The sequence below is a fragment of the Equus przewalskii genome, chromosome 5 (assembly GCF_037783145.1).
Source record: "Equus przewalskii isolate Varuska chromosome 5, EquPr2, whole genome shotgun sequence".
In the NCBI taxonomy this organism is placed as follows: Eukaryota; Metazoa; Chordata; class Mammalia; order Perissodactyla; family Equidae; genus Equus; species Equus przewalskii.
The window spans coordinates 55,506,764-55,520,846 of NC_091835.1; the positions used below are offsets into that span (position 1 = coordinate 55,506,764).

The window sequence follows — 14,083 nt, forward strand, 5'->3', positions numbered from 1 at the left end:
GATATCTTTAGGGAATAAATTTTCAGAAACTGCTTACAATCATGGTTGACAAGTGCTGCCAAATGTGCATGACCTCGAGGATGTGGAATTGCCCTGAAAGAAGGAAAAAAAGATTAAAGTAATAATATTTAAATATACAGTAGTCTCCCCTTATCCGGGGTTTTGCTTTCCACAGTTTCAGTTACCTGTGGTCAATCATGGTCCAAAAACATTAAATGGAAAATTCCACAGTAAACAATTCATAAGTTTTAGATTGTGCACCATTCTGAGTATGGTGATGAAATCTTGCTCTGTCACACCTAGGATGTGAATAATTACTTTGTCCAGCTTATCCACAATGTATATGTTACTTGCCTGTCAGCCACTTAGTAGCCACCTCAGTTATCAGACTGCCGAGGTATCACAACGCTTGTGTTGAAGCAACCCTTATTTTACTTAATAATGGCCCCAAAGCACAAGAGTAGTGAAGCTGGCAATTCTCCTTTAAGTGAAAAGATGAAGTTCTTGACTTAGTAAGGAAAGAAAATAAATTGTATGCTGAGGTTGCTAAGATCTACAGTAACTTTTATTACAGTATGTTGTTATAATTGCTCTATTTTATTACTAGTTAATTTTTTAGTGTGCCTAATTTATAGATTAAAGATATCATAGGTATGTATGTATAGGAAAAACGATACAGTCATGCATCGCTTAACAAAGCAGATACATTGGATATGTTCCAAGAAATGTGTCACTTGGCGATTTCTTCTTTGTGCAAACGTCAGAGTGTACTAAAGGGGAACAAAATTTTCCACCCCAAAATGTGTCTCTTTAACATGAGGATTATTTCAGGCTGATTATTTTTAAGAAACAAAAGACTCAAAGTTTTTCTTGTTACCTCCCTGTTAACTGCCTAAAAGAATTCAGATTAAAAACACCTGTCTCAGAAAGCAAGCTATCACCTTAGCATAACATGGACTAGGTGGCAGATAGGGAGGAATCTAGAAAAGCCTGTTTGTTGGACTCCCTTCTGCGTTCTTCTATTTGGCCAAACAAACTCTGGTTTTCCAAACATTTGCTCCTTTTCACTTACCTGTGAATTGCCTTCCTTTTCTTTGAAGTCTCTGACTTTCCTCTCCCCAACATTTTTTGCCTTTAGCAGAGGATGGTATTTAAGGTAAGGGCTTTGACCATTTTGGTGAGTTACTTAATTTTCCTGGGTTTCTCCCATGTACACATGTTATTAGACTTCAGTTTTTTTCCTGTTATACTGTCTCATGTCAATTTAATTCTTAGACCAGCCAAAAGAACCCAGAAGAGTAGAGGGAAATTTCTTCCTCCCCTATAGTACTTACACAAACCTAGATGGTATAGCCTACTACACATCTAGGCCATATGGTACTAATCTTTGTAGTACTTTGTTGTAGTTTCAACACAACTAAATTTCCCAGGACACAGAGGGAACATTATACTTTGTTTTGTTTACAGTATTACAAACAGTTGTTCACTATTTCAGAATGTCATCTCATCAACAGAAATACTATTCATGATATCTGAGTGGCCAACACATCTGTTTCAGTCTGCATTTGCAGCTGGTGTATACCTAATGATTCTACATACAAGTGGCAAGCATCTGCTTACTTCGTTAACTTATCTAATGGATTCATGCTTAAATATCTGCATACTGAAATACATATTATTATGTCATAAATCATGCTCTTTTTATTTCTCCTTTGTATTACAGTTGAGAATGATATTTGTGCCTGAGAAGTAAAAGGAGATCTTCAAAAAGATCACTATTAAACTTGACAAAACTAAGACCAAAAAATTAGGAGTGGCTTTCTAGGATATCCCAGAGATGGTAAGGACAACATACAAACCAAATGCATTCCATTTGGCCTTTCTTATTTATGGAGAAAGAGGTATGGGCAGAGAAGTGAAACTGGGAACAAAGGCGACAATACAGACGCTTGTACAATAATTGTCGAAGTTTCCCTCTTTTGGTTAGTTTTGGAGTAGGATATTGTTTGGAGCCTAAGACGCAATAAAATCTTCTAAATTTCTTTGAGCCAACTATTATTTGTTGTCTGCATGATACCAAGAAAGCCTAAGGTTCCCAGCTACAGGTTGGGGATGGAGAGAATGGGTCCTGGCAACAGTAACACATTAACAAAACACGAATGTTAAGAAGAGTAGGACAACAAAGACAAAGCAAATGTTTGATCTCACCACTGTAAACAGTGAAATAATTTTGCATAGAAGTCTAATGCTCTCTAATTATGAAAAAAAGAACTCCAGCCACACTCTTTCCTGCTTTATGCCCTTTCCCTCAGCCTGGATGCCTTCTCTCCTTTATATATAAAATTCCACTAATCATCCACTAGTGTTCAAAGGTTTCCTCAGTAAAGCCTTCACTGACTTGCAGAGTAGGTCAGGCACCTTGTTATATAGTTTCTTATCAGCCATACTTCTCCTTCATAGCTTCAGTACAACTACAATTAAGTAATTATTAGTGTAATTCTCTGTTTAAAGTTTGGATTCTCTCATAGAATGTCAACACTGTAAGGGCAAAAACCCTTTCGTTTTCACTGTTTCATCCTTAGTATCTAGCATGGTAATTTGCACATAACAAGTACTCAAAAAATGTCTTTCACAATGAAGAATTGTTCAGCCCTGCAACTCTAGATGGAAGGGACGGAGCGGGGTAGGGAGTGAGGGAAGAGGGAAGCTTTACTGATTCATTCAGAAATTTACCAAGTACTTATTGTACGACAGTTTCTGTGCTGGGTGCAGCTCATGAAGGAAGGTGGTCTGATATTTTTCCTTAACTTTTGCCTAATTTAACTTTATCCCAAACACTACTAATTTACAACCACATCAAAATAATTGTCTCAAATTAGTCAGGGATTACATTTTGATAAGGATCACCAAAAGGAAAAACAGAACCAAAACATAATGCCATCCAACAAAATGAACAAATTAATGAAATGTCTAGGGAAGAGCTTTATGGTTACTAAAACTTGGCAAGGAGGATGTTTTCATTCATATTTACCTACAGCTCTTTTACTTCAATATGTACAAAATATGACATGACTGTTTCACTTTTGTTTTGAAGTAGTTTTTAAAGTTAGTAGTCTTCTCTATCCTAAGATGGAAGCTCCAAGCAACAGTCTCAAGACATAAAAACACAACATTTTAAGAAGTCCTTTAGTCCTTAGTTATATATTATTTGATTAGCAAAGAATTTACTTTTAACCAAGCTGCCAACTTGTCTAAAGTATTTTCAGTAAGTGAAAAAGAACATACTTGCCCACAGTTATGTGAAAATTCCCTGCTACTTTATTGACATATAGATGACCACGGATTCTGCACGCGTCAGGGGGCTGCGATGAATCATCTTCCCTGTTACGACAAGATATGTTAGAACTGCTTACAGTGCATTCAATACAGCACCCTTGTGTGGTGAGAAAATTTCATAGAGCGGAAAAAGAAAACCCCTAAAGATGAATTTTCAGGTAATGTTCTAAATGTCAAAAGTAGAACAGTAGTTTTTTGAAGTCTATATATTTATTAAAAAATCATACATCTGTAAAATGGAAAAAAATTACATAATTATTATATATATATATTATATTCACACAAATCCAAAATTCCACAGTTCTTCAAATCTAACCAGAGGACTAAGTCCAATGAGAGAAGAAAGATTAAAAGTAAATAATTAATCCAACACAGATACACTTTCATGAACTGCTCCTGGCACTTTGAGGGGCAGGAGAGGGCAGGAGTAGGAGTGAAGTATGGGAAGGGCACGCCGTCCAAGTTCAAAGAGACAAAGACCTCTCTTCCTGAGCAAATGGAAAACCTCTGCATGGCTTTAAACTTAAACGATCATTCTCATGATTAGAACATTTCCAAATATCTGCTATTCGAATCTATGAAAGAGAAAAAAGTGAAATAAAAGCACAAAATCCCTAACCAAACTCTACACATCCTTATTACAGTAAATGCAATTTATTTGTTCTTAAAACCTAATACGATTTTATACGGAGGTATGCCATACACATATAAAAGAGAAAAATTAAATGAAAATGAAATAATATTATTTGTGATAATTCTGAGCAATATCACAGGCTACAAATTTAAGAGTAAAATGACATCCTCATCACACATAATGATTACATTTTCTCTAAGAAATATGAGATTCAGACAACTAAATCAATACTAAAATTACATCAAAGTAAATTCATAATAAATACCTGTACCTCTAAAAAACACATCTCACCTTGGCGGAAGGGCTGTTGATGCACTTTTAAATGCACTTTTAAATATCACATCTTGAAGTGAATGTTCTTCCTGCAGTCTGCTCTGAATCACCTGCAGCATCCTAAACACAACACAAACAAACAACAGTTTAGAAATACAGTAAGGTATACAAAGAAAGCCAACACTTTAAAAAGAACAATGGATAGCTGACTTAGCTAAGCCATACATAACATTACAGGACTTTATTCTAAAATAAAGTACCAAGTTTTTTTTTGGTCATTTCCTTGAAAGCAGGGAAAGTGAGGCAGGGTGGGTAGAGATCTAAGAGCTGGGCTCCATAAGCCTGTCTGATTCCATCAATAACGGACATGCAGTCAGGGTCACCAAGAAGGAGCTTCTGCTCACAGGAGTATCTAATTTTATCTTTCATGTATACATGAAACAATTACAAAATTCTTACTCTTTGTCAGCCGTTGAATAAAGCGTTACAGATACAAAGAATAAGAAATAAGGGGCCACACAACAGACGTGGTAGACTTAACGTGGGAGATTACTGGGGTATAAACCCACATCACAAGCATCCAATTCTCACTACCAATTAAGCCACGATGCCATTTAATATCATCTGGTGTCTCCTTTTCCAAAGAAACCTAACCTTATTCTACTGCAAGACCATTCTAAACAAAACATACTCTACCTATAATTTCTAAAAAGAATCCTAAGACATAGGATTATAAAGACCAAAGTATACATTTGATAACCCATGCTTAGATTTTCTTTTTAAATATACCTAGCTACAAAGAACCAATCAGCTGTAGAAGATATTTTTTACAAAATTCTTATGTTCATGATAACTTATGAAATTATTTTTTCTGAAAAACAAAACCAAGAAAAAAAGCTTTTCTTCTCTCCAGCACTTCTACCATGTTATCTCCTACCATTTTCAGCAATACCTTTATATCTTTAGATATAATTCTATTTTATCTCCTTTAATCCTATATCTTTAAATAACATCCAAAGTCATCTGCATTAAAGTTTAAACTCAACAAGTACAAAAATTATACATAGAGGGGAAGGAGGGATGGACAGACAAAACGGAGGATTTTTAGGGCAGTGAAATTATTCTATAGATAATATAATGGTGGACAAATGTCATTACACATTTGTTAAAACTAATAGAATGTACAACACCAACAGTGAACCCTAACGTAAACTATGGACTTGGCATGATAATGATGTGTCCACGCAGGTTCATTGATTGTAAGAAATGCAACAAACTGGTGCTAGAGGTGGATAATGGCGGGGGTTGCGCATGTCTGGGGGCAGGGGGTATTGGGGAATTCTGTACTTCTCTGTCAATTTTGTTGTGAACCTAAGACTACTCTTAAAAAATAAAGTCTTTTAAAATATATATATATATTTAGAAAAAATTATAAACAAATATGGGTACTTAAAAAAGGAAGCAAATGTAAATGTTAATATTTCACATCCCACCATAATGATAAAATAAACATTTTCTAGAAGTGCAAGTGAGAGATAAAACACTTAAGCACCATCCACCAAGAACACTGGTAAAACAGTCCTATTTAAAATAAAAAGTCATTTTTATACTGTAAATTTAGTTCAGAATAAATCTTAAATCTAGAAACAAAAAGCAGAAAGAAGAAAGGCTATGTCCAGGGTTTGAGATTTACTACTATAGGAGAGAGATTAATTGGGGTCCTAAATATTTTAAGAAAGCAGAACACCAATTGAGAGAAAACTTTTAGCGAACTCTAAAGGTAAAGAGCATTTTGGTATGCATATTCTTCAGGATGTTAAGCTATGGGTATCTCTAGTCCATTCAAGAATATTTCTTTAGAAGCAGAACATGATAATCTAGGAAGTTTATGAAGCCAGATCTCATCTTCAGATTTATATGTCTAAATAGTTAAAATCTTTGGATCTAATGCTAGCAGGAATTCAAAGCTTCATATTTTTGTGTCTTCTATTTCTAGAGTTCAACTTTTTGTGTGGGGCAGTGGGAAAAGATGTTGATGAGACCAAATTGTGTGTGTGTGTGTGTGTGTAACTTCTGCCTCAAATATCCAGGCTTATATTCCATATATGAAGTTACACAGAAACTCTACTATGATGGAAAACATTGTCATTTAGTAGCAAAAATGCAATCTCTGCTCCCACTTATTACTAGTCTTGAACAACGAATAAGATTCCAGATGAAAGGAGACATCACTTTAATATTTCTGGATTTAAGTAACATATTTCATCTCTGGATAGCTTTCTACTAAAAGCACTAGAAGCCCAGAGACACCTAATATTCATTCTTTTGTTCAACTATATTTGATTTCAACTTTAATTTTAAAATCTCCCCAAATGGAGAAACTGGAAATTAAAAGAGAAAAGTCTGAAATGTACTTAGGAACTAGAAAGAGAAAAAAAAGAGATGTGTCGAAAAAAATTTTGGGGGGGGCAACCCAGTGGTTAAGCACACACATTTCTGCTTCAGCGGCCTGGGGTTCGCCGGTTCAGATCCTGGGTGTGGACATAACACCGCTCAGAAGACCATGCTGCAGCAGGCATCCCACATATAAAGGAGAGGAAGATGGGTTCGGATGTTAGCTCAGGGCCAGTCTTCCTTAGTAAAAAGAGGAGGATTGGCAGCAGATGTTAGCTCAGGGCTAATCTTCCTCAAAAAAAAAAAAATTTTTTTTTGTAATAATCTTTACTTTTTTTTCTTCTTCTTCTCCCCAAGGCCCCCAGTAAATAGTTGTATATTCTAGTTGTAGATCCTTCTGGTTGTGTTATGTGCGATGCTGCCTCAGAGTGGCCTGATGAGTGGTGCCATGTCCATACACAGGATCTGAACTGGTGAAACCCCAGGCCACCTAAGTGGAGCAAGCAAACTTAACCACTCAGCCTCAGGGTGGGCCCCTGTAATAATCTTAAGTAAAGCCTTTCTAAGCACAAGACAGCCTGGAAACCAAAAACAAAAAAAGGGAATACATGGAAGTGGGGGTGGTGGAACCACTTATAACACAGGACTAATTTCCTTATTATAAAAAGGATTTATTTAAAGTTATTAAGAAAAAAACCCAACAACCAAGCAAAATAGGCATGGGGCATGAACAAGAGTTTAACAAAAAAAGAAATACAAATGAGAAAAAAAAATCCACAAAGATCTTTAATTGATTCACAAAAAAATGCTAATTAAAACAGCTCAATACCATTCTTCACCCATCAAATTGGCAAAAGTAAGAAAAGTCTGGTTATAGCCACTGTTGGTGAGGTTGCATAGAAACAAGTACTCTCATATAGTTTTGGAGTATAAGAGAAACTATTTTGGGAATATATTTGGCATTATCTATCAAATTTTTTTCCAGTTTTACTGAGATATAACTGACATGTAACATTGTATAAGTTTCAGTTGTACAACATATGATTTGATATACGTATATATTATGACATGATTACCACAATAAGTTTAGTTAACAAACATCACCTCGCATAGTTACACACTTTTTTCCTTGTGATGAGAACTTATCAAAATGTTAATTAAATATCCTTTGAAGGAGAAATTCCATTTCTAGAAACTTTCTCTGTGTATACATTCACATAAGTACATAAGGAATTAGGTAAGAATTTTGAATGAGCATTGTTTTTAATATTAGAATCTTAGAAGCAATCTAAATGCTCATTGATAAGGATCCAATTAAATAAACCACATTTCATCCATAAAATGGACTACTGTATGTACTGAAATGAGATGTCCAAAATATCAGGTTAGGTGGAAAAAAGCAAGTTATAGAACAAATGTATGGAATGATCCCATTTGTATAACATACAGAAAATTACACACGAACAGAAAGTTTTTAGAAGGCCACATGAGAAATTTACCTCTGGGTATTACCGCCAGTCAGCAGCACTAGGTTTACGAAACGATGAGGAGGCTTTTACCTTCACTTTATATCTTTTCTACTCAAACTGAATTTTAAACAATGATCATATATTCTTTTTAAAATCTTTAAATAGTTAATAAAATTTTAAATGAAAACTAAAATGTATTTACAATTCAAAGTGCACTAGAGAAAAGATTACACATAACTTCCTAAGACCTGACAAAATTTTTGAAATTGTAAAGATTATATTATATACTCTATTCTGCTAAGACTCCATCCAAAGAAATGCCTAGACAAACATGTTAATCTATGGATTCACAATAGACAAAATGTGTTCTAGATTTCTAAGGACCATAATACTTTGTTTACTTATTACCTCTGCCACTCTTTTTGCTGTGGTGAAAGATCAAATATTACCTGAAATAAAGGAAAACATAATTACTAGCACTGCCAATTGCCCCTGGCTTTTACATTATAATTTTTAAAATTTTTCTTTGAGCAAGAAACAAATTTATAGTGTTGTTAAAAACAAGTATTCATGATTTACATTTAATCTTCTGTAAGTCAAACTAAAAAATTTAAATATGATATTTTTACTCAAAAGTAGTATAAAGAAATTCTTCTAACTGAAAATAATTTCCTGTTACAGTTATCTACATTTATATAAATGGATACAAGTTGGCAATCTATCATATGACAAAACAGTATTTTAGGACTTAAAATCATTTAAATGATGCCAGCATAAAACTTACAAATATTTTAAAAAGATAAAAAAAAAACACCTTAAGTGTAATATTCAAGCATCCAAAGCCCATATTCTTGTCGGGAAAACACTATGATGAAATCAACAATTTTTGAAATGAACTAAACAATGGCACTGTAATTCCCAAATGCAATAATCAATAAAGAATAAATCTAGAAATTTTATCTAGGGACCATCTTCATCAATTCAAAGTCAGACTTGGTTACTTGTAGAATCAGAGGAAAATATGCAAGTTTCTCAGGGTTTGTGACAATATCCATAATTTAATCTTGCAACAAAAAGTCCACTTTTGATTCTTATTAAGGCAACTCATAACAAAAGCATATTAATTCTACTTTCAAATTTATCAGCATTATTAATTATCCGTCCATAATCAGGCCCTAACCTACTCCTCTCTTCTTACAAATCCTTGTTCTTTATTCACAGTGGAAGAATCCCTCAGTCTATCAAAAGTTCTACCTCTGTGCCTTTGGTAATTTGATTATAGCAACCTAGAACTTCCCTCTCCTGTAACTGCGACCCCCATGTCTATCTGAATTCTATACGCCATATGTTCCAGGATAAACTGCCTTATCTTTCTGATTACAATGAAATTACTTTGATTACTCCTCCCACTGAACTTGTCTATAGCATGTTTCCCAACCTTTTTCACACCATAGCCCACAAGGAAAACGCTAACATCTGTAAAACACACCACGGCAAACAGATGAGGCTGCATGCACCTGCTCCCCAGCTAGCCATGAATAAAACTATTGACTGTAGGGGCTACACGATTCTTCCTTTGACTTCCCCAAACTGCTTGGTATAGTGCTTAGCACAGGTGGTACGGAACTACTGAGCAGGCTACCTTGAGCTAGGCACTATACTACTTACTTCTTTACCTCACTTAACCTTCCTAACAACCTGGTCAGTCTGTTGTCATCCTCTTCTTTTTGCATATAAGGAAGGAGCTCCAAAATTTAAAAACTTTTTTCAAAATCCCACATAATAAAGGTCAGTATATAAACCCAGCTCTGTCAGATTCACCACTTTCCCACATTTTTTAAAATAATTACTTCTTTAAGTAAAGAAATAGTAATAAAACGTAATAGTAAATAGCAAAATAGTAACTATCATAGCATATTGTGTGACCATGGTTTGGAAAGAAGTAAAGTGATTAGGGTTAAGTTTTTAATAGTCAGAGTGCATATTCAAACAGTAAGAATGAAAATTATAAACAAGCAAAAGTTATTTCTTAAATAATTTTACAGTAATAATAATTCTTATTTAAATATTTAATATAAATTAGGGCAAGGGAATGAATATTACTAGAAACACTGTTAAACAAAATTACTGATAAGCTACAAGGCATTATGCTTTATATTTTGTGAACTATAAAGAAGAAAGAATAAAGTTAACGCTTCTTAGGAGCTTAAAATCTAGCTAGAGAGGCAAGCTTTCCAGAAAGAAAAATATATATATCAGGGACTCAATAAATGTGAATAAAAAAGAGTGGGACTGACAGACATTCAGAATATAGACAGAATACTAGAGAAACAACATAAATAAATTTTAGAGGATAAGTTCAAGATGATTAAGTCTCCTCATAACCAAATTCTCACAATGTTCAAAGAAACATAAAAATGAGGGCACAATCTACATCATCATATTATTTTATTTTGTTGTTGTGGAGGAAGATTCGCCCTGAGCTAACATCTGTTGTCAATCTTCCTCTTTTTTTCCCTTGAGGAAGATTAGCTCTGAGCTAACCCCTGTGCCCAGCTTCCTCTATTTCGTATGTGGGCTGCCACCAAAGCTTGGCTGATGAGTGGTGTGTAGGTCTGCACCTGGGATCCAAACCTGCAAAACTGGGCCACTGTAGCATAGTGCACTGAAGTCAACAACTATGCCACGGGGCCGGCCCCTATATCATCATTTTAAACCATTTTAAATTAGCATCCACATGCTGGAAATTTTCAAGAACTTATGCCAGACAGCACATAAGGGAAACTAATTCAAGAAAAGAGCCCAATACACGTAGGCAGCAAGTAAAATCCCCAATTCGGAGTAACAGAGAAACAGGTGACAAAAGATAAGAAGACTTGAGGAAGAGGCAGGCTCCATCCCAGGAAGACTTTCAGGAGTTCAATCAAGTGCCAGAGACCACACAGTGAGGGCATTCCACAGTAGTGTTACTGCCAGCTTATCTGTGGCTTAGATAGTCTTCTAAATTAAGCAAGAATACTGCCACAGTTGACTGCTAATGAGGACAGTCACATCAGTTAAAGAAAGGAGGAGTCACTCTAGCTAAATTTAGCCTGTCACCAAACACAGACAAGGAGATTTGTGGTGCCCCAGTGAGCCACTCTGCCATCCTGGGCCCAATCATGACTTCCTCCTTTCTTCTCAAAAACATCTGAAGCTCTAATTTGACTTAGAAGAAATTCAGTATATCTAAACTAAATACCCTTCTCCTTTCATCTAGGTATGAAGAGAAAAAGGGCCGAGAGGAGAGAGAAGAGGAACTGATACACTTCAATAGTCTATTTCAATTCTCAATCACTTAATGTGCCACTTATTTCCCCATCCTAAAGATGAAAGAGAAAATACATAAATAAATTGATACAGAAAAAGATTCATTAATTTGAAAGAAGAAGTCAATCTGAGGTGTAGGGCAAATTTTCCTCTATTTATGATACCATTGCTAAAAACAAAAAGAAAGTGTTAAGTTTTTCTAATTATTTCTCAATGAGATTTAACATCCTGAAGACAGAAAAAAAAAAAATGGAGTGATCTGCAATATATTAGAGGTGGAAAATATAATTACTGAATTTTAAAACATAATGAAGGCATTGAAAAGAAGATTGATCCTGCTAGATCAAGGTAATCTCCTTGAACTCAGGCAAAGTCCAAAAATATGCATCTAACGTAAGAACTGATAAAGATATTGAGAACTACTGCACAAAATTCAACATCATATTATGAGAATTTTAAAAAGTAGAGGTAAAAGCATTGTTCTGAACATCATTATAGCAAATAAGCAAGCCAAAAAGACTTAAGAACTCACATCATTCAGACCATCAAGAACCAAAAAAACTAACGGGGACCCACACTTGGATATATAGGATAAATATTTGAATTTCAAAAGGAAAAGAAAAAAAAAATTGAAGTAGATAAATATGTTACCTATGAAGAAAAAAATAATTGTGCCAGGAGACAATTGAAGGAATGTACTTAAAGTTTTGAGTGCAAAATACCATAAAGCAAGAATCCTATCTTTAGCGAACCTTAAATGAATGAAAAGCAGAATGATACAGTCAGTCATGCTAGAGTCTATAAAGCACAACCCACATATTCTTGCGGATAAAGAAGTCTCAAAAAGTCCCTTCACAAAATGATAAACAAATATAAAGAAACTAAGAATAGTAGAAAATAAAAGCACTAAAACAAAGTTAAAGCTGAATAATTATTATTAAAATAGTATGAAATGTAATGCAAATTAAGTTAAAGTGTTTAATAACAATAATCTAGATCTAAATTTCCAGATAATAGTTTAATATGCAGTAACATGGTACCTGAACTTGCAAGGTTCTTAACCTCATAAAAAACTACTGTGAAATCAATTTTTTTGAGCAGGGATACAGGAGTTAGGAATTACAGACTTTCAGAGTGGCAATAACAAAGTTAATTTTTCTTTAGAAATTTCTATTCAAACAGTGTGCATCAAAAGGTATAAATATATTTTGTTTCTGTAAGCTAAAAGTAATTTGGGAATCAAAACTGACCTAAGGGCTTCCTTTTTTTCCTCCACACATTCAGTTACTTCTAATCCTCCTCCATCACCTTTAGTCTTCACTCTGCAATTGTGCTTACAGAAGGGTTCACAACTGTCAATGGTAAACAAAAGAACTCAAGAATGCACGGGTAAACATGAGTACCACTATGCCAACAGAGCAAGGAGCAACTCAAAGCAGCTGAGATTTCCATGCTTTATTCTCTATAGCTTCTCTAGAGCTAGTTCTGATCATGACTTGTTATCACACGCTCCTGTGATGTGATGCCTGCCCCTGTAATGTGAAGACGTTTTTGCATAAATCAGTTATACACAACTTGTGCTATGAAGACAATAAGAGAATGTATTTCCCTAGCTTTGGGAAATGGAGGTGTGAGGGAGAAAGAAGTAAATGCATATGAAATTTCTCCTCTTAGCTACTGCTTCATTCTTGATTATGATAAGAGAAATACAGCTCAAACATTTTTAAAGACTAAAATTTGATAAAAGCAGAATACAAATAGGACACAGAATTTCCAAATCATCACTAAAGCAACTACAAGAAAAAAGAAAAGGAAACTATTAGGAAGTATTAACAAAAGATACAAAATAAGAACAAGGTTATAAAACAGGTTTTAGAGGCTTATCCAAAATGCTAAAAATGGTTAGCTCTAGGCGTTGGTATTAGATATAACTTCCCTCTTCTAAATTTTTTTAAAGAACATGGATTACTTTTGAATTAAGAAAATACATTAAAAATCTAGCTCTGACAAAACTAAAAGCAAATATCAAAACTGTCTTCAAGGGAACAACTCCTTAAAGCATACTATTTAAAAAATAACGTGAATCAAACTTACTGGTTCATAAACTAGACCATCTGCAGATGCAACCATTGTTTCTGCTAAATCCAATACATCTGCTCCAACATCTGAAAAGAAAAATTAGAAGTTTTACATTCTATGTTCAGAGCTAAACTATATCTGATATAAATTAAGACGACAAACAGAAAACTCATAAATATGTAGGATCACTTTCCTATACTGCTTATTTGTTCAAAAGTTAAAAGAGTAGAATTTGGAGTTTTGGTGGAGATTTTTTGAAAAATTAATAATGCTCTTTTTACTTTTTTTTTCCTTGAGGAAGATTAGCCCTGAGCTAACATCTGCTGCCAATCCTCCTCTTTTTCCTGAGGAAGATTGGCCCTGAGCTAACATCCGTGCTCATCTTCCTCTACTTTATATGTGGGACGCCTACCACAGCATGTCTTGTCAAGGAGTGCCATGTCCGCACCCGGGATCCCAACCGGCAAACTCTGGGCCCCCAAAGTGGAACGTGCGCACTTAACTGCTGCGCCACCGGGCCAGCCCGTCTTTTTACTTCTTGCTCAGTAAAAAGGATGACAAAGAATCTCATGGTGAAAGCATAAACTTT

The 14,083-nt window shown here is 34.7% G+C and overlaps 1 protein-coding gene across 2 annotated transcripts in view; it reads right to left on the reverse strand.

Annotated features, from left to right (window-relative positions):
• ERGIC2 (ERGIC and golgi 2) overlaps window positions 1–14,083 on the reverse strand; it is a 40,621-nt gene that overhangs the window by 11,646 nt on the left and 14,892 nt on the right. For both annotated transcript variants that reach the window (XM_008535266.2, XM_070620951.1), the window contains exons 5-9: window positions 13,510–13,580; window positions 8,515–8,555; window positions 4,262–4,363; window positions 3,286–3,381; window positions 38–93 (exon numbers count right to left, since the gene is read on the reverse strand). In XM_008535266.2, coding sequence (XP_008533488.1) covers window positions 38–93; window positions 3,286–3,381; window positions 4,262–4,363; window positions 8,515–8,555; window positions 13,510–13,580 — 366 coding nt within the window. The remainder of the gene's footprint in view (window positions 1–37; window positions 94–3,285; window positions 3,382–4,261; window positions 4,364–8,514; window positions 8,556–13,509; window positions 13,581–14,083) is intronic.